Source organism: Cucurbita moschata, unplaced genomic scaffold (assembly GCF_002738365.1).
Source record: "Cucurbita moschata cultivar Rifu unplaced genomic scaffold, Cmos_1.0 Cmo_Scf00016, whole genome shotgun sequence".
NCBI classification, from domain to species: domain Eukaryota; kingdom Viridiplantae; phylum Streptophyta; class Magnoliopsida; order Cucurbitales; family Cucurbitaceae; genus Cucurbita; species Cucurbita moschata.
In genome coordinates this window covers 3,025,767-3,050,854 of record NW_019268532.1, presented here as the reverse complement: position 1 = coordinate 3,050,854, position 25,088 = coordinate 3,025,767, and the positions used below count along the sequence as shown (strand labels likewise).

The window sequence follows — 25,088 nt, the reverse complement described above, 5'->3', positions numbered from 1 at the left end:
GTTAAAAAAAAAAAAAAAAAAAAAAAAAAAACAAAGCAAGTTCCAAGTATATAATCAAATATTACTTATTAGTCAAATCGAAAAGAGGTCGGTAGCCATATCTATCAATTAAAGGTGGCTAACCGTGTAGAGTCGGTAGGCATCCATTTCTTTCCTGACAAAATATACTAAACTCTGGGTGGCAGAGTTTATCCATTGGTCAAGCACATTGAAGGACTTTTGAAGGGTGGCTTGATCCAGGGGAGAAAATCGTGCAAGCCCCTCAATCTCAAGCCTCTTGGCATTCTGGACAAGGAATCTATATGCATTGTACCATGGCAGGAAAACGTCCCTGACCTGAGGATTGTACAGAAGCAGAGGAAACTGGTCTCAGTAGAGCATTCCATGAAGTAACACTGAAGTTGATGACAATATAGGACCCAAGTGGTGCACCGAGAAAAATCTTAAACGTAAACATCAATAAAGACACTTACAACACCAAAAACACCCTCCTTCTTGAATCGTAAAGTCTCGGCACGTACAACTGGAGAATTTATAAGATATAATCTCAGAGCATCCTGAAGAAAAAGAAAAAAGGGAAGAAACCTTCATAAAATTACAACCACAAGTAGTCGAAAGGAAAATTCAATGGCACTCTTGTAGCTTTCTTTTTTTTCCCTTGTAGACGTCAAAGACGAAGAAACAAAAATTCATTCATTGAATGAAGTTGTACCAAAAAGGAAGAAAGAGCCTTCCAACCACCCTAGGTGGATTACAAAAAACTTATCCACCTACCAATGAGGTTTGTGAGACAATAGTCTTTAAGAGAGTTTGTACATTTACACCACTCTTGATGGTTTCAATGCTTACAGAATAATGAAAAGTGAAAGTCTGAGAAATACAAGACAAGTAAGGAACACAGATATAATACAGAACTTACAGCTCCGTAATCATTTATGATTTCCATTGGTGAAGGGTAATTTTTCAACCTTTTACTCATCTTCTTTCCATCCTCAGCAAGGACAAGGCCATTACAAATAAGGTTCCTAAATGCTGGTTTCCCAAATAAAGCAGTAGACAGAACCATGAGAGTGTAGAACCTGCAGAAGTATAGAGAAAATAATAGAGAGTGAGAAGCCTAAGGATCCACGAATGTAAAACCAAATTGTGTGTGCATGTACGCGAGGTGGAGAGTGTGTTCCTTAACTCATTGTGGGCAATTGGCAAAGAAAAACCAAACTTATTAAAAAAAATCTTTTTAAAAAGCACCAAACCACTCTAATCAGAATACAATCAAAGGAAATAAATCAACATATCACTCTTTGAAATTTTAGCCACGAAATAAATTCAAATTAATGATTTACAACTCAAAACAACAGGAGAACAATTGTACAACTTGACACATTCATATTTTGGAACTGTGATATGGTAAAAAAGACAAATAACATGAAACTTACCATCCACGAGTTTGATCGAGCCCCTCTGCCACAAAATGCCCAGGAAAGTTCTTTTCAAAAAGCTCGACGTTTTCAAATGGATAATGAATATAAGCATATGGCATAGATCCACTTTCAAACCAACAATCAAACACCTGCAGTAAAGATAACGGAACAAAAAATACCACAAGTATAAACACTATATGAAAATAAAACTTCATAATGAAATATATAAGTAGAAAATGTGGTTAAGAGAGGAAAACTATAGAAACTTACACAAATAACTCCCTTAATAAATCATAAACCCATAACAACCCGCACTGGTACCTTCCAGAAAATAAAAAAAGGAGAAAGGAGGAGGAATGTTTAAAATTTTAAACGTAACCAAACCCCATTATCCAAAAAACATCTCTGCACAATTCCTCCCCAAGAAATATTATCCTGTCTGATTTGTGACTTGGCCATTTATTTAAACTTCTTTGTTCTTGCCGGGCATTCGGATGGTTTAGGGTGAGTTTGTCTAGTTGCCTTGCAATATTCCCATGATTTGTTACATTCACCCAAGTTTTCGTGAATTCCTTCAACTGAATGTTTCACCAACAGCAAGAGTGGACATTCTTGAAGACAGAATTTCAGGTGGAAAAATGGATTCTAAGCCGGGATGAACCACACCATGTGCGGCGTGGGAAATTAATTTTTGTCCGCCAACAAGCTCCTTTACAAGGAGGTTGCTTCATACAAATCTTGGTGAAAATCAACTGAGAAGCAATCTTATTAATGAATGAGTTTGTTTACATCCAAGGAAAAAGTACAAATGGCTACTTCAGACCAAGCTCCTAAATATCTACGTTTGACCAACCTGTGGGTTAATAAAGCTAACGGCTAGTTTAGGATACCAATGGCTACTTTATACCAAGCTCCTAACTAACAATTAATTAACTAAGGTGACCATTGCATCATTTAGGTTTCTCCCTAATACTCACTAACAGTTGCCTACCCTTTTCTCCATTTACAAGTTATAAGTACCCTCCCTAATTGGATAACGATCTGTTGAACTAACTCAAATGCTAACCATTGAATCTTACAACAGATCACCGATTTGAGGACTTTTATCATCCCCATTAGCTTGTATACCTAAGGAGGTGCTTGAAAACCAGGTTTCTGATTTTTTTTCCCTCGAGGGCTGCATTTTGCTGGAACTTGAAACATGAAATCAAGCATTCTAAGGCTGTCTTCTAGGTAATGAGCATTTGTTTCGATCATAGGTTTGCATGAGGAATTTGCTGTAGTTGCTACAAGGGCTCGATTTATTTCGTTGGTTGGTTAGCAAAGCGCTTTAATTTTGGTGGTTGTGCATGGGGAGCTTCCTTTTCGAGTAAAAAAAAAAATTGTGGGTGAACAAAAGGACTTAATATACGTCTTGTTTCTTTTTTTTCTTTTTTTAAAAAAAGTTAAGCTGTAAAAAGCAACAAAATAATTACCTTAACTTGCATAGTTCCAAAAGAAGAGTAAGAAATGCCAGTATTGATTGATTTCTAAACCAGAAAAATAATATTTAAGGGAAAAAACAAGATTATGTTGTCTTACATCATCTACTCTTCGAAGCACACCATATTCAGGACCTCTTTTGGAAGGAATTGTAATGTGATCAATCTTGTGCCTGTGCAGATCAAATACCTGAAAAATAGAAAACAAAGGATGCCCGCAAAAAAAAATCATTAAGTGCGAACCAGAAGATCAAGAAGAAACTGCTCAAAAGATTACATGAGGGTTTCCAAACCATTTGAATAACATTTTTGCGGTATTCTGCGGTAGAAGATGTCAATTTATTTTGTTCTCCATGGTAGGAATCATGTCCTCAGACATGGAAACCAGTGGAGACTTCTTTAAGTTACATAAGTATACTCATTTAATACCGTAGGTAAGGCATCACAGTCAAATCCAGTGGGCAAGAACATGATGCATAAAGGATGTGCAAATTCAATCTTCCAAGACTATATATATTAACAACAGTCAACTAATAAAAAAACAAAACTATTAGAACTTTCTAGTAGCTATCATAATCTTACATCATATTTTTCACTTTTTTCAATATCAATGAATATATGGCCAAGTTGCATGCACCTCAACTATTCTCATGGGACAACCGCGAACTGCAAGAAAACTCTTAGGATATTAAATTCTAAGTAGGTGGCTACACTGGCTTGAACCAATTTCCTCTAACCTCTTTATTATTTCCATTGGTTTGACCACAAAGCCAACCTATATTGATCATATTTTTACACTTTTCGAAGTACCCAGTAGCCAACTATCAATTCGAAAAGATCAAGTTCTTATGGTATGCTAGAAAAATTTTCATACGTAGCAAACAGTTTGATAAAGATAAATAAAACTAACTGTAAAGATGACTCAATTCAGAGCAGTTATATTCGAAAATAAAGAGGTGGGAAATAAAGAATGAGACCTTAGCACCAGAAAGCTTCTCAAGTTTCTCAATTGAATCCATGACCAGTATTTCCTCCCCATCCTCGCTAACCCAGACAGGGAGAGGTGTTCCCCAAAATCTACTTCGACTGACAGCCCAATCTCTTGCATTCTCAAGCCAATTATGGAATCTTTTCTCCTGCAATTTTTTTAATGAAAAAAAGACGTTACAAGAGGACTCGATTTACACCAAGTAAGAGATAGGAAAATAATAGAAGTCAAAGTAGGTTGGAGATCTTGTTCCTTTTCTCCTGCAATTTGGCATTGACAAATAAAGATGAAAAAAAAATACATCTCATGATCCATGAAACAGTTCTTTCTCACATCAGCGCTTCGTTCTTCCAACACAAGTATTTTCCAAGATTCAATTTTGACGTTCTAAAATGTTTGCAGTTTTAAGTTTAAAAGAGTACATCAATTCAAATCATTAGTGTACATCAAACATGAAAAATTATTATGATAGATGCCATTCTCATAAGCATAGATATATTAATAAGAAAAAGAAATTTACACAAAGATACTTTTACAGAAGAGGGATGGTGTATGTGTGTGCACACGTGTGGTTAAAGAACCATCTGAAAGATAAAAAAAAACAAAATATTGAATGTCAAGGGTGTACTTGTCCAGAATAATTGAAATGTAAATATTTAACAGAAGAGTTTTGCATAACGAATTGAACCTTCACAAAGTCGGGCACCCAGTAAGTCTTCTCGTTGTTTTCAAGTAATTTCTCCTTTAATTTCTCAACTCGGACAAACCTAGAGAGAAGTCTAGTTGGTTAGGATGGTAACAATTGAGGAAAACAAAAACAAGGCATACAAAATTGTAGAGGAAAACGAGAACAAGCCATACAACATTTGTCAGCATTCAAGAATGAATATCAGATAGGACAAAGGTGAAAGGCATCTAGAAAGAGAAAAAAGAAAATAGTAATATAAGCACTTAAGTCAAGTCCGAATTTAAATTCAACAATAGCAACCCTTGGTGCTCAATAAAAGTGTCGTTATTATGAGGGTTTTGATTTTCTTAAAGAACAAGCTATAAAACGGATATCCATTATTTATTTGCCATTTTAGAAATACTATCTTCCAAACAACTGTTCAAAGTGTGAACCAAACACAACAGCCCTCTTCATTTATTCAGAGTGTGGGAGGAAAACAGTTGCAAAGTCAAAATGTACACGTTCGCAAAAACAAAAACACCAAAGAAATTCAGACATGATCCCAAACACAAAAGCATATAACAGATTTCAAAATAGATAAATAAATGGACTTGCCAGCTTGGGACAGCCCTATAGATAAGGGGAGTATCAGATCTCCAGCAGAAGGGATAAGAATGGGTGAAGCTTCCTGATTTAACAAGCCTCCCTTGTGCCTGAAATAGAAAGATTTATGACCCATAATGCACGAGTCAATATGAAATGATTAATAATTTTACCAGGTCCCAACATATTCATATTTCAAATAGTTCTATTTTCCTCTCATTTTCACTTCTCATAATCCAAAAGCAACAAGAAGATCAACATAAATCTAAAATTACATAATGAAAACATAATTGTCAAGTAGATACATCCCAAAGGACAAAGCTATATAGGATATTATTATAAACTATCCTTGACTAGTAATATGAACCAAGGAATCAAGCTAGACTCCAAGATTTCAAGATTCATCATAAGTTGAATTTACAAGCTTAAGATCCATACATTTTTCTATCTTTTCATTTATCAGTGAAAAGTGTGTTCTAGATCTAAAAATAGTTCAAGATGAAAACAAGAACCAAGGTCATATTGTGAATTCAAGCTCACTTCTGAATGCCCCAAGCTTATCATGGTTGCATCAAAGAGTTGCCAATTTGCAAGGGTTTTCATATCACATAGGATGGTAGGAATATATTGGGATTTTATCTCAGCATGTAATGATTCGATATATGTTAATGAAAAATTCAACTGGAACATACTACTTTGTGTGTCAGAACATACCTTCACAGCCTCAATTATATCCTTGTCCGCATCCTTCACATAACGTCCAGAAAAATCAGTAATCTTTGTCGTAAAGCAACCATCATCATCAACAGCAACAATCAGATTCTCACCCTAGAAGCAAATGGCAAAAACATAAGCAAAAGTAAGACGGGAAATGAAAATATAAAGTAACAAGATAACAATTGGAGCCCTGTTTTGCATTCTTTTTTCAACAAAAGAAAAAAAAAAAAGAGAAAAAAACAAGACAACTTTGTTTAAATCATTCTAAATCTATCATCAAATATATATACAAAAACATTGAAAACATAGAATACAACTTTGTTTCTTGTCGAATATCTTGTTTTTTATTTCAAAGTTCTGTACTCAAATCACTGAACAAATACACCTCATATCACTAACCTTCACAATTGCAAAAATATTCATCAAGTAATACATCATCATGTTTCTTGGTCATCAGCAAACATGTAATGTGGAGTCATATGACACTTATTAATCATTCATGAAAAATAAAAGAATCTAGAACCACAAACCTTATTGATTACTTGGTTCTCGATGCAAACACGATAATCGTCTTCACCAAATGCAGGAGCACAATGAACAATACCCGTACCACTATCATCAGTAACATAACTATCCGCAACAACTCTAAATGCCACGTCAGAAACTTCTTTGAAGTAATCAAACAATGGCTCATACCTGCAGAAAATTAGTATATTTAATATTATTCAACGCGACAATAGATACTATTTTATAAACATGCAGGACAAAAGTTTAGCAGTCGTGCTAAAATCATCTAGAAACACATTAATATTAATCAAATTGCTTACTTTTTACCCACAAGAGAAGCTCCCAATACTTCCTCCAATATCTCAAATGAATCCTCCACTGAGTTCTCTGTCTTTGAATTTGAGGATCCCTTAGTCTTAGGATTTGACTTTTTAGAAACATCAGTTGGGCCATTTGGTGCACTCACTTTTTGTTTCTCAACAGGTAGAGCCGATAATCGGGATTTAGCAACAACAAAAACTTTTCCAGACACCTTATTGCGAACCTGTTATTTTTTTTCCAAATACATTAGATTATCTATTAATAAATAAATAGTTCTTAAGAGCCCAGGCACAATGTGCAAAAGCATATTTTTGTAGTAAGGCACACAATATATTAAGAAACATACGTGTGTAACATGGAGTTGGAGTATAATGTATTGAATATTAGTAAGATTAAAGAAATCGAAGCACTTCAAGGGGCACGTGCATTCAAGAATTCCTAGCCCTTTCCAATTCAACATACAACGATAATGATATCAGCAAAGGCTCTAGACCCCTTGATTTACCAACATGAAGCATGAATTTTGATGCTAAGAGGATGGATGGAAGCAGTGAACATACAATGATAACTATATAAAGAGCACAAGAAATAACAAAAAATTTCACCACAAATTAAAGAAGTACAAGTAAAGAAAATCAATTTACAAAATAGTAATCAAGTGCATGAAAATGTAACATTCAACATTTTTTATGTTTTATCATTTGTATCATAAAAAAGTCCAATTCTTATCGTCTGTTTCAAAAAAAAATTTAAAATATCAAATCCAATCCTTTGAAAATACCAATAGATTCAAAAGTTTACGACTGTATTTTAAATAGGAAAGTTTAAATATACTAATAAATGGTCTTTGATCTAATATCGACAATCTATAATCTCTACTATATATAAAAGCTCCTATTTAGGAGAATCTTTAGCCTTCAAAGTGCCTATTTTTGTTTCCAAATATTAATTTTTATAAGAAACAAACTTAATATCTAATGGTTGGGGAAGATACGATCCCCAGTCAAAGAGCTAGCTATTCACTCAGTAAAATAAGAGAGAAAAGGTAGTAATAAAAGAATTTGACAAAGTTCAGATAATCAATACTCAAGTAATATACACAAGGATGAAATAGAGAAAACAACATTTCAAAGCTCATCTGAATCATTGATCAAAGATGCAGTAAAACAGAAATCATCAGCAAGCACTTCACAGAAAGATTTGACAAAGTTAAATCGTAAACACAAAAACAAACAGCAAACAATAAGCTTACCTGGTTAAGAGAATTTAAACCACATAAAAGTATACTCCACCAAAAAGTAATATATTGAAAATAAATTTCCATCATCAGACCTTCACATAGATGAAATTTGCATTAACACAAAGGGCAAGATTACTCGGAAGAGTCCATGGAGTTGTTGTCCAAGCCACAAAAGCTGCATTGTGGGGATCTTCAAGTACTGGAAAAGTTACCATTATTTCAGGATCAGGAACATCCTGTGTAAGGTAGAACTCTTAAATATCAGAAGAAAGACAGATAAATCAATATAATGCAAGTAATTGAAGTGTCAAATTTCACCAAGAAGAGGCAGCCTAACTTTTGGGGTTGTTTTCGTTAGATTGAAAAAACAAGACTTAGAGGAGAAGTTGTCTTTTGACTCCAGAGATCACCGCACTTTCTTTAGTATTTGAAGTGTCAGATTTCATCAATAAGAGAGGACCTCATTTCTGGGGTTGTTTTCGTTAGCTTCAAAATAACAGACTTAGTGGAGAAGTTGTCCTTTGAATCCAGAGATCACTGCACACTTATCATCTCCAACTCTCAGTTGCACCACATCAATGGAATTAACAAGGCCAATCCAATTTTCCATCTCCCCTTTGAAAAGGCCTTTTTTGAGGCCAAGGCCCCAATCGCGCTTCCACGTTCCAACAATCAGAAATAGTGGCATACTACTTCAAAGAGAGAAAAAATATTAAAAAATATCTCCTTTAAAGTAAAGCTTCCTACCCATTTATCCTTCCAAAAACAGGTGAAATTTCCTTTCGTAGTACGAAAGTCAAAAGCCAGAAGAATAAGGAATAGTTGCTGGCTATATCAAACCATGGCTTACATCTCACAATGCCAATGGGCTTGAGAGTATTCATCCCATTTAGCTCTTCACCGTAAATACTCGAAATAACTCTATGCTAGAGAGCACCTTTTTCTTGAGCAAATCTCAACTACTACTTGAGTAACAAGGCATTATTACTCTATTGAAAAGCACCAATACCAGGCCCTCCATAGCGCGAAGGGAAGGAAGTTTTCCCCCAATTCACCAAGTTAATAGAAGACCAAAAGGTGCCCCATCCAAAAACAAATTTCTAACCAGCCTATCAATCTCATTAGTCCCTTTGGAGCTTTGAGGATGGAAAAGAATTACAGGAGAAGATTATCAATAACTGACCAAGCAAGGGTGAGGCGACCTCCCTTAGAAATCATCAGGATACTTCATTTCTCTATTCTTGTAGTAAGACTTTCAAGCACCAGATCCCAAGAAGACTTCTTCCAAAAGTCCCCCCGGGATGCCCATATAAGAGAAAGGCATAACATCAATCTTGCAACCAAAACTATCAGCATAGAAAATCACCAGCTTGTTCTCAACATTAGTGCTGATAATAGATCATATCATCAACATATTGGAGGTGGGAAACTTCAATATCGTTCCTTCCAACTAAAAAGCCTTTGAGGATTCTATATTGGCAGTACTATTGAATTAACCGACTAAATGAATTGCCTACCATCATAAATAAGGAACGATAGTGTCTAGAGCAATGACGGAATCACATCAGAGGGTCATGATTGTCTTCTCTCATAGGAAATTCGATTACTAAGTCTTCCTCATCTCTACTACTCAGACAAACCAAGGAGACGTCCAATGAAGCTTCAATCTCAATCGGTTTCCCATATCCCGAGGACTAGGGCTTTTGCCTATAAATTCTTTTCTTGCATCTTTGGAAAAGATTTAGTCTTTTGACTAAAATAATCTCAGTTTGATTTTCCTAAGGACGAAAATCAGTCTTAGATTTGCCTTTATTTTCTATTTGATTTAAAGGAAGTTAGATGTTGAAAGGGCCAATTGGATTTGGAAGGTTGGGAATGGCGCTTTTAGGCTGATCATTCTTTTTTGTGAGGACCATGGAATCCATTTTCTTAACATCATGTGATCTAACCACTAGAAGTGTCTTTTGAAATTGACATTCGGCAACAATTTGAGGAATAGTTCCCAAGGTGGTAGAGTACCAAATTTTGACCTCCATGGTGTGATCTTAAAGTCCAAATATCCAAGGGATTTGTCAAGGACTCGTTTCGTTCCCTATAAAAGTTTCCATATGCCTCCTGCAAAAAAGTCTCCATGGGCTCTGACTTCTTTTCCAATCAATCATTTACCAACAACAGAAGTGCAAGCTTGAGCCATGAATAAGACCTCCCTATCGAATAATCTAACTAAATAAAGCCACATTTGTTACCTTTAACCTTTATTGCAACCTCCAAGCGATCAATGAGGCAAGAATTCAAGCTAGAATCATCCAAGAAATGTTCAAAGGTATTCCCCACAGCTTTAAATGTTTCCATGCTCCATATGTGCAGGGGGATGTTTCCCAATTTAACCTAATTCCCATAAGAAGGGACTACACTGATTCGACCATGAATGAGGGGGTTCCAAAGCTCCAAACTAATTGTAATAGGCCCAAAAGTGACTTGCCCTTTATTGGTATCAAGAATACGAGCACACTCCATCAAAGGGCATTTAAGGAGGGCTTTGTCAGGTCAAAAGACGTTAATAATGAAAGAGAATTTAGTCTATTCTTAGAGGGTTTCAAGAACCTTACCCCATTTGTTATGAATGTCCCTTCGTGTAATAATTATGGTTTCTTCCCTATTCAAATGCCTTACATCTTTTCTGTCTGATTCTTCTTTGTTAACCACAAGCATCCCATAACTTCAAACTTTGATTTTTCCTCTGTTTTTTTACCATTTTTCAGAGCCTCGACAAACGACACATTATGAGAGGTAAAGGCCTTTTGTCCTACTAATGGAGAAATCATGTTGTTCTTTCCCTTTTCCTTTTAAAAAGTCATACAAAAGTCTTTTGAAAGCTGAGGTCTGAGTCAGAAGGGATGACAATGTTCTCTTGCCCCCTAAACTCTAGATTTTGGTAAACTCTATGAAGTTGCCTCTATTGTTTGTTATCTTTTGCAGTGAAATGAAGCCTCTGTGATACTCTGTTTTCCCAAAAAAAAAAAAAAAAAATCTTTGGTAAACAACAAGCCAAGAGACAGTCTTCCAACACGTCAACTACTCAAAGGATAATGATTTGTTCAACTGTAACTTCATAGGAGCATCTAATGTGTTTTTCCACGATCTTGATGTATCCACCATTTTTTTTCTTTGTCAAAAGAACCCGATAATACTTTATTGTTTTATTTCCAGTTGATGGTAGATCGGAGTGATTGGGGATGACAAGAACAAGGTTTCACTGAGAGAAGGAGAGTACTGCATCTTCAATGTCATCTCTCATTTATTCCAACGTGATTTAAGTACTCTATGAACTCATATCCATTTCCCATGATTTAAGTGCAATGGATTAATTACGGTTTATCAATTTCTTAAAGAAAATACCTTTCTTTCTAGCGAAAAAAACAAAAAATAAAATAAATAAATAAATAAGCGATTTTAATTTATCGAATATTTCATTCATTACATATCGAAAAATATACCAGAAAGGGTCGGCTAAAACATATATGTCCATGGCTTCTATCAATAAAATAGAACTAATTAATATGTATTGTAAGGACAAATTTCCAATGGAAGAAAAAGCCCCAAACCTTATAGCTCTGACCAGCTTCGAAGTTTGAAAGTGGTGTCTTACAACCAGTACTATACGGCATAACCTAAAGAAAGCAAAAACGAAAACAAAAACAAATTTACAAATGAACTTGTGTCCAATAATTGAATTCAAGTAATTGCAGTTAGTTACATATTTACACAATTCTAAAAACCAATAAACTTACAAAGACACATTCTCCAATAACATGTGAACCTTTAACAGGAAATCATATCTATAAACAATACTACTCAAAACATGGCAAAACAAGAAAGAGAGACACACAAAGGCACAAGCATCTGCAATTACTACAAGTGTGTGCCGTTGTGCTTTGTTTTGTTTTTTTTTTTTTTCTTCGATAGAAACAATTTCAAGGATGTGGATGTCGAACTACGAAAGGAAGAGGGGAAAGGGAAGGCTCAATTCCGAAGGGATTCAAAAAAACTTCTCAAATTGGACAAAAGAGAAACCGGACTATAACGTTGAAAAGGGGCGATAATTTACACAAAAACTGAATAGATGGACTCTCCCTACCCTCCCTCCTCACTCTCTCCTCTACGCCCCTCTTCGGCCTCTCACCTCTCGTCCATGGCCATTAAGCTCCTCCCCCCTCGCAAACTATAGACCCCTTACCTCGCCCTAAGAGAACTACTCCAATCAACCTACACCGGACCAAACGTTGTACAAAAAGAAGAAAAAAAAACCCTTCAGAGGTAAGAACATGGTGTTACATTCCTTAAACAAAGTCCATCAATAATAAAATATGCTACAAAATCTTGAGCTATACGCTTGTAACGACCCAAATCCATCGCTAGCAGATATTGTCCTCTTTGGGCTTTCCCTTTCGGGCTTCCCCTCAAGACTTTAAAACGCGTCTGCTAGGGGAAGGTTTCCACACCCTTATAAATGGTGGTTTGTTCTCCTCCCCAACCAATGTGGGACATCACAATCCACCCCCCTTCGGGGCCCAGCGTCCTCGCTGGCACTCTTTCCTTCCTCCAATCGATGTGAGACCGCCCTCAAATCCACCCCCCTTTGGGGCCAGCGTCTTTACTGGCACACCGCCTCGTGTCTACCCCCTTCGGGGAACAGCGAGAAGGCTGGCACATCGTCTGGTGTCTAGCTCTGATACCATTTGTAACGGCCCAGATCCACCGCTAACAAATATTGTCCTCTTTGGGTTTTCCCTTTCGGGCTTCCCCTCAAGGCTTTAAAACGCATCTGCTAGGGGAAGGTTTTCACACCCTTATAAATGGTGGTTTGTTCTCCTCCCCAACCAATGTGGGACATCACAACGCTACTTATCTCCACCAAATGAATTTGAAAGTTTATGACAAAAACATTTCTCATGTTTGGGATTAAAGATTGTTCTGAACTACAATTAGAGATATCAAATAACTTTTCGCTTGAAAAACTGTTGGCTAAATATAAGAACTTATACCCGAGTGAGCTACCTAACTAACTCCCCCACCTGTTCACCCAAAAAAATTACATATTTACTTTTAAGCTCACAAATGTAACATACGCCAAGGCTCTAACACAACATTACGTTTTATTCTGAGATAATATACATGACGTTATTGGAAGAATCCAATACAATGCAATGCAATGCAACACGTCCAAGCACACATCTTCCCCTGAAAAACAATCCTATGATATTTTTCGCTTCTAATTCCGATACAACTAACGACTCCATAATGATATTCAATGAAAAAACATACCCAACTGCTTTGCTCAAAATAATCATGATCACACGATGCACATATCAGTTGATAGTCAATTGCAAACTCAAGAATACAACACATAAAATAAAATGACATGAAAGAATGAAGAAGCAACGCATAATATAATACAAGTAAACTTCAGGAATATCAGCCGAATGGTGTAAATGGAGATAATTAATAAACCAACTAACCTTGAAACCTTTATAGACAAGACCCTTCTCGTAGAGCTGGGAGAAAACCCACCAAACACTCTCCATGAACTTCAAATCCATCGTCTTATAATCGTTCTTAAAATCAATCCATCGTCCAGTACGCGTGATGATTTTTTCCCACTCCCCCACATACCTCGTAACTATACTTCGGCATTCTTCATTGTACTTTTCAATCCCCATCTTCAACACATCGTCTCTCCTCTTAATCCCCAGCTTCTGATCAATCTCGTTTTCAACAGGCAATCCATGGCAATCCCATCCAAAGCGACGAGTCACATGATGACCGGTCATGACCTGATACCGGGTGACAATATCCTTGATCGTGCCCGCCAAGATGTGACCATAGTGTGGGAGACCAGTGGCAAACGGAGGCCCATCATAAAAAATGTACTCAGGAAGGTCCCGGGTGCGTTCAAGCTGAGTCTCAAACGCCTTGATATCAGACCAATACTCAAGCACACCCTCCTCGTGCTTAGGGAACGAAAAGTCCTTACCCTCACAGACCTCATCCATGGCGACACCACGCCTAATTTCAAGAAAAGGGTTTGTTCAGAAATCGACCAAATGTGCAGGGCAGGTGCCAATCAGAGTGCAAAGACGGATTCAGGGGAATAACAAGAATTCCCCGGAATTCAACCTGCATAGTTTCGGTGAAAAATGAGAAAGATGATGAAAAACATTCAAAGTTTGCAGTAAGAAAAAAAAAAAGAACAAACCAAAGTAATTGATACTGAGCTTTGAATCCTGGGTTACAGTGTTGGAGAAGAATTGGAGATAGAGCAGAAAGAGAAGAAAAGAGGGAGTTGAGAGAAATACTCGATTGGCGGAAGCGGAAAGAGTGGGTTTGCACCAAGTTACCCTAGAACTTCACTGTCAACGGCTGATTTCATGGAAACGAATGCGAATGGCACCATTATAAGCAGCGTTTCTACTTTGGTAGGGCGTTGGTTTGGTATGCTATGGTCTGCTCAGCTCAGTTCTAAGCTCAATTAAAACACCCGGTTTAGTTTCATTCCGTCGACTAAATAAACCTTTTTTTGTTTTAGTTGATTTTGTTTCTTTTTAATTTTTAATTTTGATCATTACAATTTTTTTTGGGTAAATTATAAAAAGTTATAACTTAATTTCTGTAATTTAAAAATTAAAATTTTACGAAAGATCTACCATAAAAGATAAACGGTATTTTTCTCAAAGTGCATGAGTGTCCACACACGAGGGATGTGAGTGACTGTGTTGGTGTCATGCGAGAGAGCGAGTGTGGTTGGTTTAACCATTTTTCATCCAATATCAATGTCGTTCATAATTTATTGCATGACATATTTGAGGAATATGGAAGAAATTGGATCAAGTTGGGAGCTACGACACATATAAGTAGCTATTCGTGTTAGTCTACTTATAAGACCAACATGCTTGTTCGAATTTGATCACAGGTGATTAAATTGAAGTCATATAAGCATATCTAACACATAGAGAGGTGCTTTTAAAGCTAGCAAGCGATAAGATGTAGTTTATTGTGCAAGATTTGCTTATATGATTTGTGTTCTAATGTTATAAGTTAATTTATTGAATAGCGTGATAATGGGTAAATTATGTAACAGTAGGAGTAAGGGTATGTTTGCCTTATATTTTGTCTATTGTATGTCACGTGTTTATTCGGTTAAGATAACTAGTGGAGGACTATTAAAACCGATAGATACGAGAGTTACTTCCTCTTCTAACACCTTCGCATTGTGAGACAATTAGGGTTACGTGACTACCATATTAGTTTGTTCGTGGCAAAGAACAAACATCATCTGGAGTTGGAAATTGAGATGGCATAGACTAAGATTAGAACGCATCCATATAAATTACCCCAAATTATAACAACACTTCAGAAACTAAAGAGGTTTGTATTCACTGAACAGTAATGAGAGTTTTTCGAGACTAAAGAGGTATACAGACAATAAAAGCCTCAATTATGGTAGTCCACGGTAGTTTGAGAAGTTGGAAAAACAATCAAAATCAAGACAATGGTAGCCGACAACGATATGATTAGAAGAAAAACGATGATGACAACAGAACCATCGAGAGGTAGCATCGACATTGAACTACTAAAGATAGTGTAAATAAGAATAAGAAAATGGAGCACGTAACAGAGTGAGTGAAAATATGAATTTTTCTTATTTTATATTGCATTAACTCCCGAATTTGAAAGTTCATTTTTACTTGAGGTTTACTTTAAACTTCTGGATTTTCCTTTCGGGATCGTTAACGTAACATTAATTTTAGAAATTTAAAAAACGCTACTAGAACCGAATATGTTTATCCGTTAAAATTATTTTAATAATTTAACTTAGTGATTAGAAAGCTATTGGGCTGAATCCACAACTCAACCCATCAACACATAGTCCACAAACTCCAAACCCATCCGACAAGACACAAAGACAGGATAACACAACAAGAATAACAGCATCCTGTGATTCCTGGAAGAACATCTATCAATGGCGGTTTCACTTTCAGCCGCCACATCCTTCCATCTCCTGCCCTCTTCTTCATTTTACAGTTCCTCATTGAGCCCCAAACAACACCTCCTCCGATCACCCTCCCGCCGCACCGTAACAGCTCAAGCTCAATCTCAATCTCAGCCTCGCCAAACATGGCTTCCCGGCCTCGACCCTCCACCGCATCTCGACGGAACCCTCGCCGGAGATTTTGGGTTCGACCCACTTGGGCTCGGCGAAGACCCACATAGCTTGAAGTGGTTCGTCCAAGCAGAGCTCGTTCATTCTCGCTTCGCCATGCTTGGCGTCTCTGGAATTCTCCTCACAGATGTCTGTAACTAAAAATTCAATCCCATTATCGAATTCAATCTTGAATTTCAATAATTTTACAAAGATTTTGTGTTCTTCATTGTGTGTGTGTGTGTGTGTGTGTGTGGCAGCTGCTTCGTGTAACAGGAATCAGTGAATTGCCAGTTTGGTACAATGCGGGTGCTGTGGAATATGGCTTTGCCAACAAGGAAACTCTCTTCATTGTTCAGCTGCTGTTGATGGGGTTCGAACTCTTACTTATCTGTAACATCATGTGTGTGGCTGTGTATTCATTTCTTCTGTTTTTGTAGGTTTGTGGAAACTAAAAGATATATGGATTTCAAAAGCCCTGGATCTCAAGCACAAGAAGGGACTTTCTTTGGATTAGAATCCGCTTTCGAAGGACTCGAGCCCGGGTAACGAACCTTTCATCTAATCTTAAATGTGTATTTGGTCGTTTCTCTAAGAAACTCATAGAAATAAACTAGATCTAAATTATGGTAATAACCAGGTGTAATTAAATTAAGAGAAGAAAAACACGAGCCAAGACAACAATAATTGTCTGTTTTGGCCCGTTACGTATCACTGTCAGCCTCACAGTTTTAAAACGCATCTGTTAGGTACAGGTTTCCACACCCTTATAAGAAATGTTTCGTTCCCATCTCCAACAGAGGTGGGATCTCACAGTCCACCCCCTTGAGGGTCCAACGTCTTCTCTGGTTCACCGCTCAGTATCTGACTTTGATACCATTTGTAATAGCTCAAACCTACCGCTAACAGATATTGTCCGCTTTGGCTCGTTATGTATCGCCGTCAGTCTCACAGTTTTTTTAAAAGGGGTGCAACACAAGGACTTCTCAAGTGTTCACCCAACTTAATACTACTTTCGTCTAGGCACGTTCAACTATAGAGTCCTAATAGGATCCGGTGCATTAATTCTGATATGATTGCACCCACATCGGTTGGAGAGGGGAGTGTGAAAATCTCTCCCTAACAAACGCGTTTTAAAAACTTTGAGGGGAAACTTGGAACCGAAAGTCTAAATAGGACAATATCGGTTAGCAATGGGTATCCAGACTACAATAGAGCACACAAACACTTTATCTTTTGGAACTTATCTGATGGATTGAACTTCCTTGCAGATACCCAGGGGGTCCTCTGCTAAATCCTCTGGGTCTGGCTAAAGATATCAAGAATGCACATGACTGGAAGCTCAAGGAGATTAAGAATGGTTAAGTTTTGCACTCATTTTTGGTCTATTGCTTCGTCTTCGTTTTCCCAGACTGCTAATCTTGGTTGCTTCAAATTCCAGGACGGCTTGCAATGGTAGCCATGCTGGGGATCTTTGTGCAAGCTTATGTAACTCAAACAGGGCCAATAGATAACCTTGTGGAGCACCTTTCTAATCCATGGCACAACACTGTTATCCACACCCTCTCCAGCTAGCTCAAGTCCTTGAAGAACCAAAATATAAGCTATCTGGCTTTGGAGAGAATTTGTAAGCTAAATAGGGTACATATGAATGAACAAATGAATACTTCGTTTCACACCGTTGCCAAATTCAAACAAGATAGCAAATGAAAGAATTGAGGAAGGTTTCGTTGCTTGAATAGATAAATCCACGGATTCTCTTTCGATACATATATATGTTGTAACGAGTGGAAACAAGATTAACTGCACTTACACATCTATGAACATAAATGAACAAAGAGACACAATGGTTTACGTGGTTCGGAGAGAAGAAATTCTCCTACATCCATAGATGGTAGACAATTTGTGAGATCACACGTCAATTGGAGAGGAGAACGAAACCTTATTTATAAGGGTGTGGAAACCTCTCCATAACAAATGCGTTTTAGAAATTTTGAGGGGAAGGCCGAAAGAGAAACCAAAAGTGGATAATATCTACTAGCGGTGAACTTGGGTTGTTCCAAATGGTATCAGAGCCATACATCGGGCGATGTGCCCGCGAGGAGGTTGAGCCCTGAAGGGGGGTGGACACGAGGTGATGCGTCAGCAAAGACATTGGGTCTCAAAGGGGGGTGGATTGTGAGATTCCACATCGATTGGGGTGAAGAACGAATAATTTTTTGTAAGAATGTGAAAACCTCTAGAGACGCGTTTTAAAAACTTTGAGGGAAAATTCGAAAGAAAAACTCAAAAAAGATAATATTTGCTGGCGGTGGTTGTTGACTGTTACACAATTACTATAAACAAAGTGTTTACAACTGTATCTCTCACACTCTCAAACACTCTCAAACTATAAAGTCTCACTTACAAAGTTCCTCTCAATTGTCTCTAAACAAATACAAAATGACAATAATTCCACGTTTCAAAACAATGTTAGACAAGCCTTTATACAGACGTAACAATATTAATTCTCATACCTGAATCAAAGCAATACTAATGCTCATACACGAATTAAGATGGTTCATGTACCAATATGGGAAATGAACTAAATGAATCCAATAGATTTATGAATCGAAATGATAAATGTACCAAAGGCATCCATGAATCCAGGATTCATGGACTAAATCTTCGTGACAATTCACAACAAATATATTCATCAAGAACATAGTTCGAAGAACTCATATCATACGAAGGGACGGATGGAGTTTGGTATCAGAATTTTGGGTTTGTTTGGTAATATTATAAGGTTTTGTGTAGAAGAACAAAGATAAAATCATAATTGAAGAGCAGTGGATGAATATTTGGTTATGGCTGCAAGAATCCTCTCTTTATCTCTAGTGGGAAATGCTTCTAATAACACACCATCTTTATAAAAGTGGAACAGTGGCACTGTCTGCACCCATCAAATTTCAACATTAGTCAACAAAATAAACCACTAACTCCTCGTTACCTACAGGATGATCAGATCATATACCCTTTTCATCGATGAGGATGGGTAATCATTCTTGATATTTGTTGAAGATTAGAAAAAGGGATTAAGAAATGGTTTAAGTCTCTAAATTTTCAGAAGCAACGAGTTCATTCAGATAATTTAATTAAGGAGGAGTAAAGAAACTTACCTTGATCCTCAGTCGTTCAGCAACCTCAGATTGTTCATCATATTCATCAACGACCTAAGATCACAAGCATTCAGTTCCAGAATCAAATTCATTTCTCCAACAAAACAACTTCTCTGATATGGATTACTCACATTGTGCTTCAAGAAGATAACCGGAGCCTCTTGATCTCCAGATCCCCTGCACAATTTCGCAAACCCTTGTTCTATGTACTTGCAACTCCCACAAGATGTTCGATAAAAGTCCACAACCACCAGCGCTCCACTTTCCTTCGCCCTCTCTAGAATTCTGATGAACTCTTCATCCGTCTTGAACTCCCTCACACATTCTACAGGGCAAAGATCATCGTCTTCGTCGGACAACCCCCCCTGATTTCCAGCAGCAACTCTGGGTTTACTCTTGAACATCAATTCATGTCTGATACTCAGATATGGTGGAGCTTCGGGCCTTGTAATCGACAATCGAACATGCGGGTTTTCAGACAACCAGAAGGGAATTGAAATGGGTATTATTCTCGATTCGAGCTTTCCAACACTGAGTAATGCTTTACATTTCAGTACATTCTGGTTCTGTCTTTGCATTGCAACATATAGGATTTGGGTCTTGTTTAGTGAATGAACTTCGATCGGGAAGCTAATGAAAACAGATTCAGATGTAGCATTCAATTCAGTATTTGAATCTTGTTGTGTTATTTAACGGTAATCAAAGAGGCAATTTCGATGAACGATTCAGAAAGATGAAAAATGACTGTTAGGAGGTACAAAATTGATGGTGGAAAGCAACAAATGTTGGACCAGTGGCTTACCTCTGAGCGGGAAGAAGAGCAGAGGAGCAGCTGCGAACGAGAAAATGACACGACTCCACCATTATCTTCTTCCTTGGTTGCCATTGATTTACCTTTCACGTGGGAGGTTTTGTGGACATGGATTGATTCATGGGTTCTTCTACAAATCAGAAGTTGGAGCAGCCCAAGCCCAATATTGAATGGGTAGCAAAAGTTTATCAATTTTATCAAGTTTAGCTTCAACTTCATTATCGACCCACATGTTCTAACATCAGCACAGACAAGTTTAATCACTCCTAGCTAGCTTATGGATAAGGCTGTTATTATCTCACAATTGTACTAGCTAACCTTGTTTCCATGACATAGACAAGGTGAGATCCCACAGGTCGGAGAGGAGAACGAAACATTTCTTATAAGGGTATGAAAATCTCTCCTTAATAGACACGTTTTAAAACCATGATGTTGACGGCAATACGTAACGAGTCAAATGGGCAATAATTTGCTAGTGGTGGGATTGAGCTATTACAAATGGTTTCAGAGCCAAACACTGGGAGGTGTGTCAATGAGGACGTTGGCTCCCAAGAGAGGTGGATTGTGAGATCCCACATCAGTTGGAGTGAAAAATGAAACATTCCTTGTAAGAGTGTGGAAACCTCCCATTAACAAACACGTTTCAAAATTGTGAGGCGGTGATATGTAACAAGCCAAACAGACAATATCTAGTAGCAGTGGGCTTGAGCTGTTACAAATGGTGGGTATCAAAGCCAGACACCAGACGGTATGTCAGCGAGGACGCTGGCCCGATGCAGATTGTGAGATCCCATATCGATTATAGAGGAGAACGTAACATTCCTTATAAGAGCGTGGAAACATTTTCCTAACAAACATGTTTCAAAACCAAGAGACTGACAACGATACGTAACGAGCCAAAACGGATAATATATGCTAGCGGTAAGGTTGGATTGTTATAAACAACCAATCATCTCGAGAAGATGAATCCATATGAATGAAAAAGTTCAGAGGGTGGAAGATCATGGAGACACTAAATAGATGAAGGTCGTACTAATGTATTAAAAAGAGAAGAATCTTGTCATTAGACAAAACATGTTATGTAGCCTTCTTTCCACTTGACTTATGTTTGCCTAACAATCTTAGAATTCTTGGGAAGAATGACCTCTTCTTTTTCTTTCCTTCCTTGGGTTTTTCCAATGATTCAGCTCTAACCAAGCTTTTTGGCGTCTGTTCCTTTGAAATTGGCTGTTGAGGAGCAGGAGAATCTGCTTGTTTATCAGTTCTTGATTCTTTTGCCTCAACGCTTCTCGTTTGGTTTGTTGTAGGAATTGCTACTTGTTGGTTAGCTTTATTGTCCTTCCTTTTTTGCTCTTGTTTTGCTCTCCATAATCTCAAATCTTGTTCTACTGCTAACTTTCCCTCCTTGGCCTCACTAGCCTTTTCTGTTGCAGCTTTCAACCCTTCCTGTCTGGCAACGAGTTCACGACTAACTTCTTCCAGCATTTCTTGACATTTTGCCTCGGATTCCTTAGCGGCCTCGATTTGTGAAATTGCTTCTGTCATCTTGAAGCTGGCGTGCTCCTCGGCCTTGCGGGCTCGTTCACTAAGTTCATTGTATTCCTCTAGTGAAATAGTTACTGTGGTTGATGAATCTTCTTTCGCGGTTTCGGAAGAATCACTCTCTTGCAGTGCTTTGATTGCTGATAATGCCAACATTTTTGAAGCATTGGAAGCTTCAATCTCCTTCTGAGCTGCAACTATTCTTCTTTTCATCGCTATTGATTCTGCCTTTGTTTGCTCTACTTCCATCTTTGCCTTTTGCAGGTCGTCACGAGCCGTCTTAGCAACCGTCTTCGCCTGATCAGCCTCCACTGCTGCCTGCTTCAATTGATTGGTCAGGTCTACACTATTTCCTCGAGCTTCTCTTTCGTTTCCTTGAACGACGATGATCTCGGACATGTTCTTGTCTAATTCAGCTTCAAGTGATGCAGCTTCATCAGAATGTCTGCCTTCTCTCTTCTTTGTGGTTTCCATGGAAGATCTCTCCTCTTCAAGCTCTGATTTTAGCGAAGTAGCAGCCATCTTCAAGTATTCCACTTCTGCAATTGCTTTCTCTATGTTGAGCTTTACTTCTTCCAATTCCTTCTTTGTTGAATGAACCGCTGATTCTTTGTTTTCAGTTTCAGCAACTTCACCTTTCAGGAGTTGTTCATCACTTATCTCCTCTTCCTTTATTACCGATTCCATATAATTGACCATTTCGACTTTCAAATTCGATAATAAAGTCGAGGCAGTATTAACTTTCAGTTTAAGGTCTTCAATTGATTGAACTTTCGACTTGAGTCTACTAAACTCCTCTTCCGCATCATCTAGCTCTTTCTTCCATTTTGAACAATCCAGCTCTTTGGCCACCTCTGCAACCATCCTTTGCTCTTCTGCTTCTAAATGGGCAGCTTGTGCAGACTTCATTGATTCCTTTAAAGCTACCAGCTCTGTGACCAGCTCCTGTAGTGCCTTCTCACCATCCTTAGCTGCAGCAAGAGCATCATCAGCGTTTCTTACAGCCAAATCTCTCTCGGACACTAACGAAGAAAATTCATCACGAAGTACTTCCAATTCTTCTTTAATGGATTTCAGTTCCGAAACTGCAGCAGCATGCCCGGCCATCGCCATCTCAAGCTGTGCCTTGGCTAGAGCATCATCATTCTCATCAGCGGTTCCTTTCTCCATCTCCTCCAGTCTAAGCTTGGCAAGTTCTGAATCTTGTTTTGCCCGTTGCTCTTCTGTTTGTGCAATCCCAACTTCAAGTGTTAATTCTTCTATGCGCCGTTTAGTATTTTCGAGCTCCTTCAACACTCCGAATTCTGCCTCCATGGCTTTCTCTGACCTTTTCCTAAGCTGAAGAATCTCCTCTTGTACGTCCTCAAGTTTGTCCTCCATTGTCTTACTTCTCTGTAGAATTAGAAACATACTGTGAGATCCCACATCAGTTGGAGAGGGGAACATACCACAAGGGTGTGAGGACAATATCTGCTAGGGGGGCTTGAACGGTTATAAATGGTATCAGAGTTAGACACCAGGCAATGTGCCAGCGAGGAGGCTAAGTCCTAAAGAAGATGGATACAAGACAGTGTGCCAACAAAGACGTTGGGCCCTAAAGGAGGTGGATTGGGGGTCCCACATTGATTGGAGAAGGGAAGAGTGCTAGCAAAGACACTGGGCTCCAAAGGGAGATAGATTGTCCAAAGGGAGATAGATTGTGAGATCTCGCATCGGTTGGGGAGGAGAATGAAACATCTTTATAAGGGTGTGCAAACCTCTCCCTCTATAGGAAACATGTTTTAAAAACCTTGAGGGGAAGCCAGAAAGGAAAAGTCCAAAAAAGACAATATCGGCTGGCTGGCTGGCCGTGGTGGGCTTTAGCTGTTATATCACTCTAAAAATGGTGTCTATATCACTCTAGCATAAAAAAGAAACAAAGCTAGCCAAAAACATCAGTACCTCCACCATAGAATAGACTCGACGAGCTTTCCAATCAACAATCCCTCCAAATTTAGACACAGCTGCCTTCACAGATACAATAGGTGCCTTAGTTTCAATAAAGCCTCTATTTAAACCACCTTGATTGGAAGTTCTGGGAGAATGAACCTCCATTGCAACGTTATTATCCTTTCCCTGCACCAAAACACATTGATCAACAAGAACACTCTCAACATCATTGCTTCAAAATCAAATCAAATACTAGAAGAGAAATCAGAAGATACACTGATTTTGTGGCGATTGCCAACAATAACTGGTGGATCCTTGGCAGCAAAGAATTCAGGATTTTCAGAATGTTTTTCTCCCTTAGCAACAGGATCTGTTAGACTTCCACTTTCAAAATCTATGTCTCCATTACAAGCAATTACAGTGGGAGCTTCACTTTCAGATCCTGTCATTCTTGAATCCTGTGCCTCCGTTGGAGTTACATGTTGAGTTGAATCGCCATCGTCGAACCGTCAAGCTACATTCCCCCCGATTCAGTAGAAATGGAAAACCAGAAACACACCAGTTCCAAACAAAACCAGAAATTAACAAATCAGAACCCTACGATAAATTATGAACAGGTTCTTCAAAATCCACAAAGATTGAAATTCCGAGATAAGCGCATCTTCGGTGAAAACTGGAAATCATTTTCAACAGCGAGATTCAAACTTCTCTAAGGCGAAAATACTCGGTTACGTGTTGTTCCCGATTAGGTTCGATCAAAACAACGAAACCAAATCGATCGTTCATTTATAGAAAAAAGAAACAAAAACACATCACGAATTCAGAAACGTACTCAAATTAACGAACAAATGATTCTAATCTACAGCGAACATAATGCAACGAGAATAAATCGAACGCAAAATGGAATTGGAAGAGAAGCGTACCGGAGAGGAGAAACGGAATTGAAATGAGCCTAGGTGAATGGGAAGGGGAAATTGAGGATAAAAAAATGCAAAACTAACGAAAATGAGGTGAAAAATTGAAGCTAAGAATAGAAAGAACACAAATGGGAGGCGGTGGAGATTCCACCTCTTCCTCATTGCATGGACAGCATCCATTAGAGCCTCTCAGCCCCTCTCTGGATTTGTTTTTATAGGCTAAGGTTTCATATACAAATGATTCAATCCATGGGTAATGTATTACTAAATTTAGTTTAATCTCATCATCGTCTCAATCCTTCTTCAGCAACTCCCCTGATCATCACCTCCGCCGCACACTTCCAGTCAACCTCGTCGTTGGGGCCAATCCAGAGACAATTATCCTCCTCCTCAAAAAATTTGAACATCATAGATTATTTTAATAATAATTTAAAATTCAGTGTCAAAAACAGGTACTGTTTATATGACTCACTCAACTACACATTACACATGATGAGCTTATATATGATCCGACTATGAAATATTTAATCTCTTTTTATAAATATGTTAATTAAAAAGATTAATATTTCATAGTATTGATCAT

The 25,088-nt window shown here is 37.9% G+C and overlaps 4 protein-coding genes across 6 annotated transcripts in view; 1 reads left to right on the top strand and 3 right to left on the bottom strand.

Moving 5' to 3' along the window:
- Window positions 1–14,450, bottom strand: part of LOC111454148 (isoleucine--tRNA ligase, cytoplasmic-like) — a 20,032-nt gene extending 5,582 nt beyond the window's left edge. Inside the window, exons 1-15 of the mRNA XM_023095489.1 lie at window positions 14,305–14,450; window positions 13,468–14,125; window positions 11,554–11,619; window positions 8,041–8,184; window positions 6,708–6,931; window positions 6,411–6,576; window positions 5,878–5,991; window positions 5,176–5,273; window positions 4,579–4,657; window positions 3,880–4,038; window positions 3,003–3,092; window positions 1,437–1,570; window positions 920–1,079; window positions 474–557; window positions 124–336 (exon numbers count right to left, since the gene is read on the bottom strand). Coding sequence (XP_022951257.1) covers window positions 124–336; window positions 474–557; window positions 920–1,079; window positions 1,437–1,570; window positions 3,003–3,092; window positions 3,880–4,038; window positions 4,579–4,657; window positions 5,176–5,273; window positions 5,878–5,991; window positions 6,411–6,576; window positions 6,708–6,931; window positions 8,041–8,184; window positions 11,554–11,619; window positions 13,468–14,001 — 2,265 coding nt within the window. The 5' untranslated portion in view covers window positions 14,002–14,125; window positions 14,305–14,450. The remainder of the gene's footprint in view (window positions 1–123; window positions 337–473; window positions 558–919; window positions 1,080–1,436; window positions 1,571–3,002; window positions 3,093–3,879; window positions 4,039–4,578; window positions 4,658–5,175; window positions 5,274–5,877; window positions 5,992–6,410; window positions 6,577–6,707; window positions 6,932–8,040; window positions 8,185–11,553; window positions 11,620–13,467; window positions 14,126–14,304) is intronic.
- A 1,441-nt stretch (window positions 14,451–15,891) lies between these two features.
- LOC111454144 (photosystem I chlorophyll a/b-binding protein 5, chloroplastic) lies at window positions 15,892–17,887 on the top strand. Of its 2 annotated transcripts, XR_002712387.1 has the most exons (6): window positions 15,892–16,298; window positions 16,409–16,521; window positions 16,589–16,693; window positions 17,420–17,508; window positions 17,590–17,811; window positions 17,845–17,887. XR_002712387.1 is itself a non-coding variant. In XM_023095483.1 (5 exons), exons 1-5 carry the CDS (start codon window positions 15,969–15,971, stop codon window positions 17,721–17,723), a joined length of 771 nt encoding a protein of 256 aa, XP_022951251.1. In that variant the 5' UTR covers window positions 15,892–15,968; the 3' UTR covers window positions 17,724–17,887. The 2 variants fall into 2 exon arrangements, 1 of the variants encoding a protein (XP_022951251.1); XM_023095483.1 differs by having other exon boundaries at window positions 17,590–17,887.
- An 884-nt stretch (window positions 17,888–18,771) lies between these two features.
- Window positions 18,772–20,304, bottom strand: LOC111454145 (thioredoxin-like 4, chloroplastic). The gene is made up of 4 exons (XM_023095485.1): window positions 20,109–20,304; window positions 19,438–19,936; window positions 19,307–19,360; window positions 18,772–19,080 (listed from the first exon to the last, which is right to left on the bottom strand). The coding sequence occupies exons 1-4, from the start codon at window positions 20,168–20,170 to the stop codon at window positions 18,961–18,963; spliced, it is 735 nt and encodes a 244-aa protein (XP_022951253.1). The 5' UTR covers window positions 20,171–20,304; the 3' UTR covers window positions 18,772–18,960.
- Window positions 20,305–21,130: 826 nt separating this feature from the next.
- On the bottom strand, window positions 21,131–24,886 carry LOC111454143 (protein WEAK CHLOROPLAST MOVEMENT UNDER BLUE LIGHT 1-like). 2 transcript variants are annotated; one of them, XM_023095482.1, is made up of 4 exons: window positions 24,512–24,886; window positions 23,864–24,185; window positions 23,601–23,774; window positions 21,131–23,051 (listed from the first exon to the last, which is right to left on the bottom strand). In XM_023095482.1, the coding sequence occupies exons 2-4, from the start codon at window positions 24,035–24,037 to the stop codon at window positions 21,195–21,197; spliced, it is 2,205 nt and encodes a 734-aa protein (XP_022951250.1). In that variant the 5' UTR covers window positions 24,038–24,185; window positions 24,512–24,886; the 3' UTR covers window positions 21,131–21,194. The 2 variants fall into 2 exon arrangements, with proteins under 2 accessions (XP_022951250.1, XP_022951249.1); XM_023095481.1 differs by having other exon boundaries at window positions 23,864–24,102.
- Window positions 24,887–25,088: the final 202 nt, after the last annotated feature.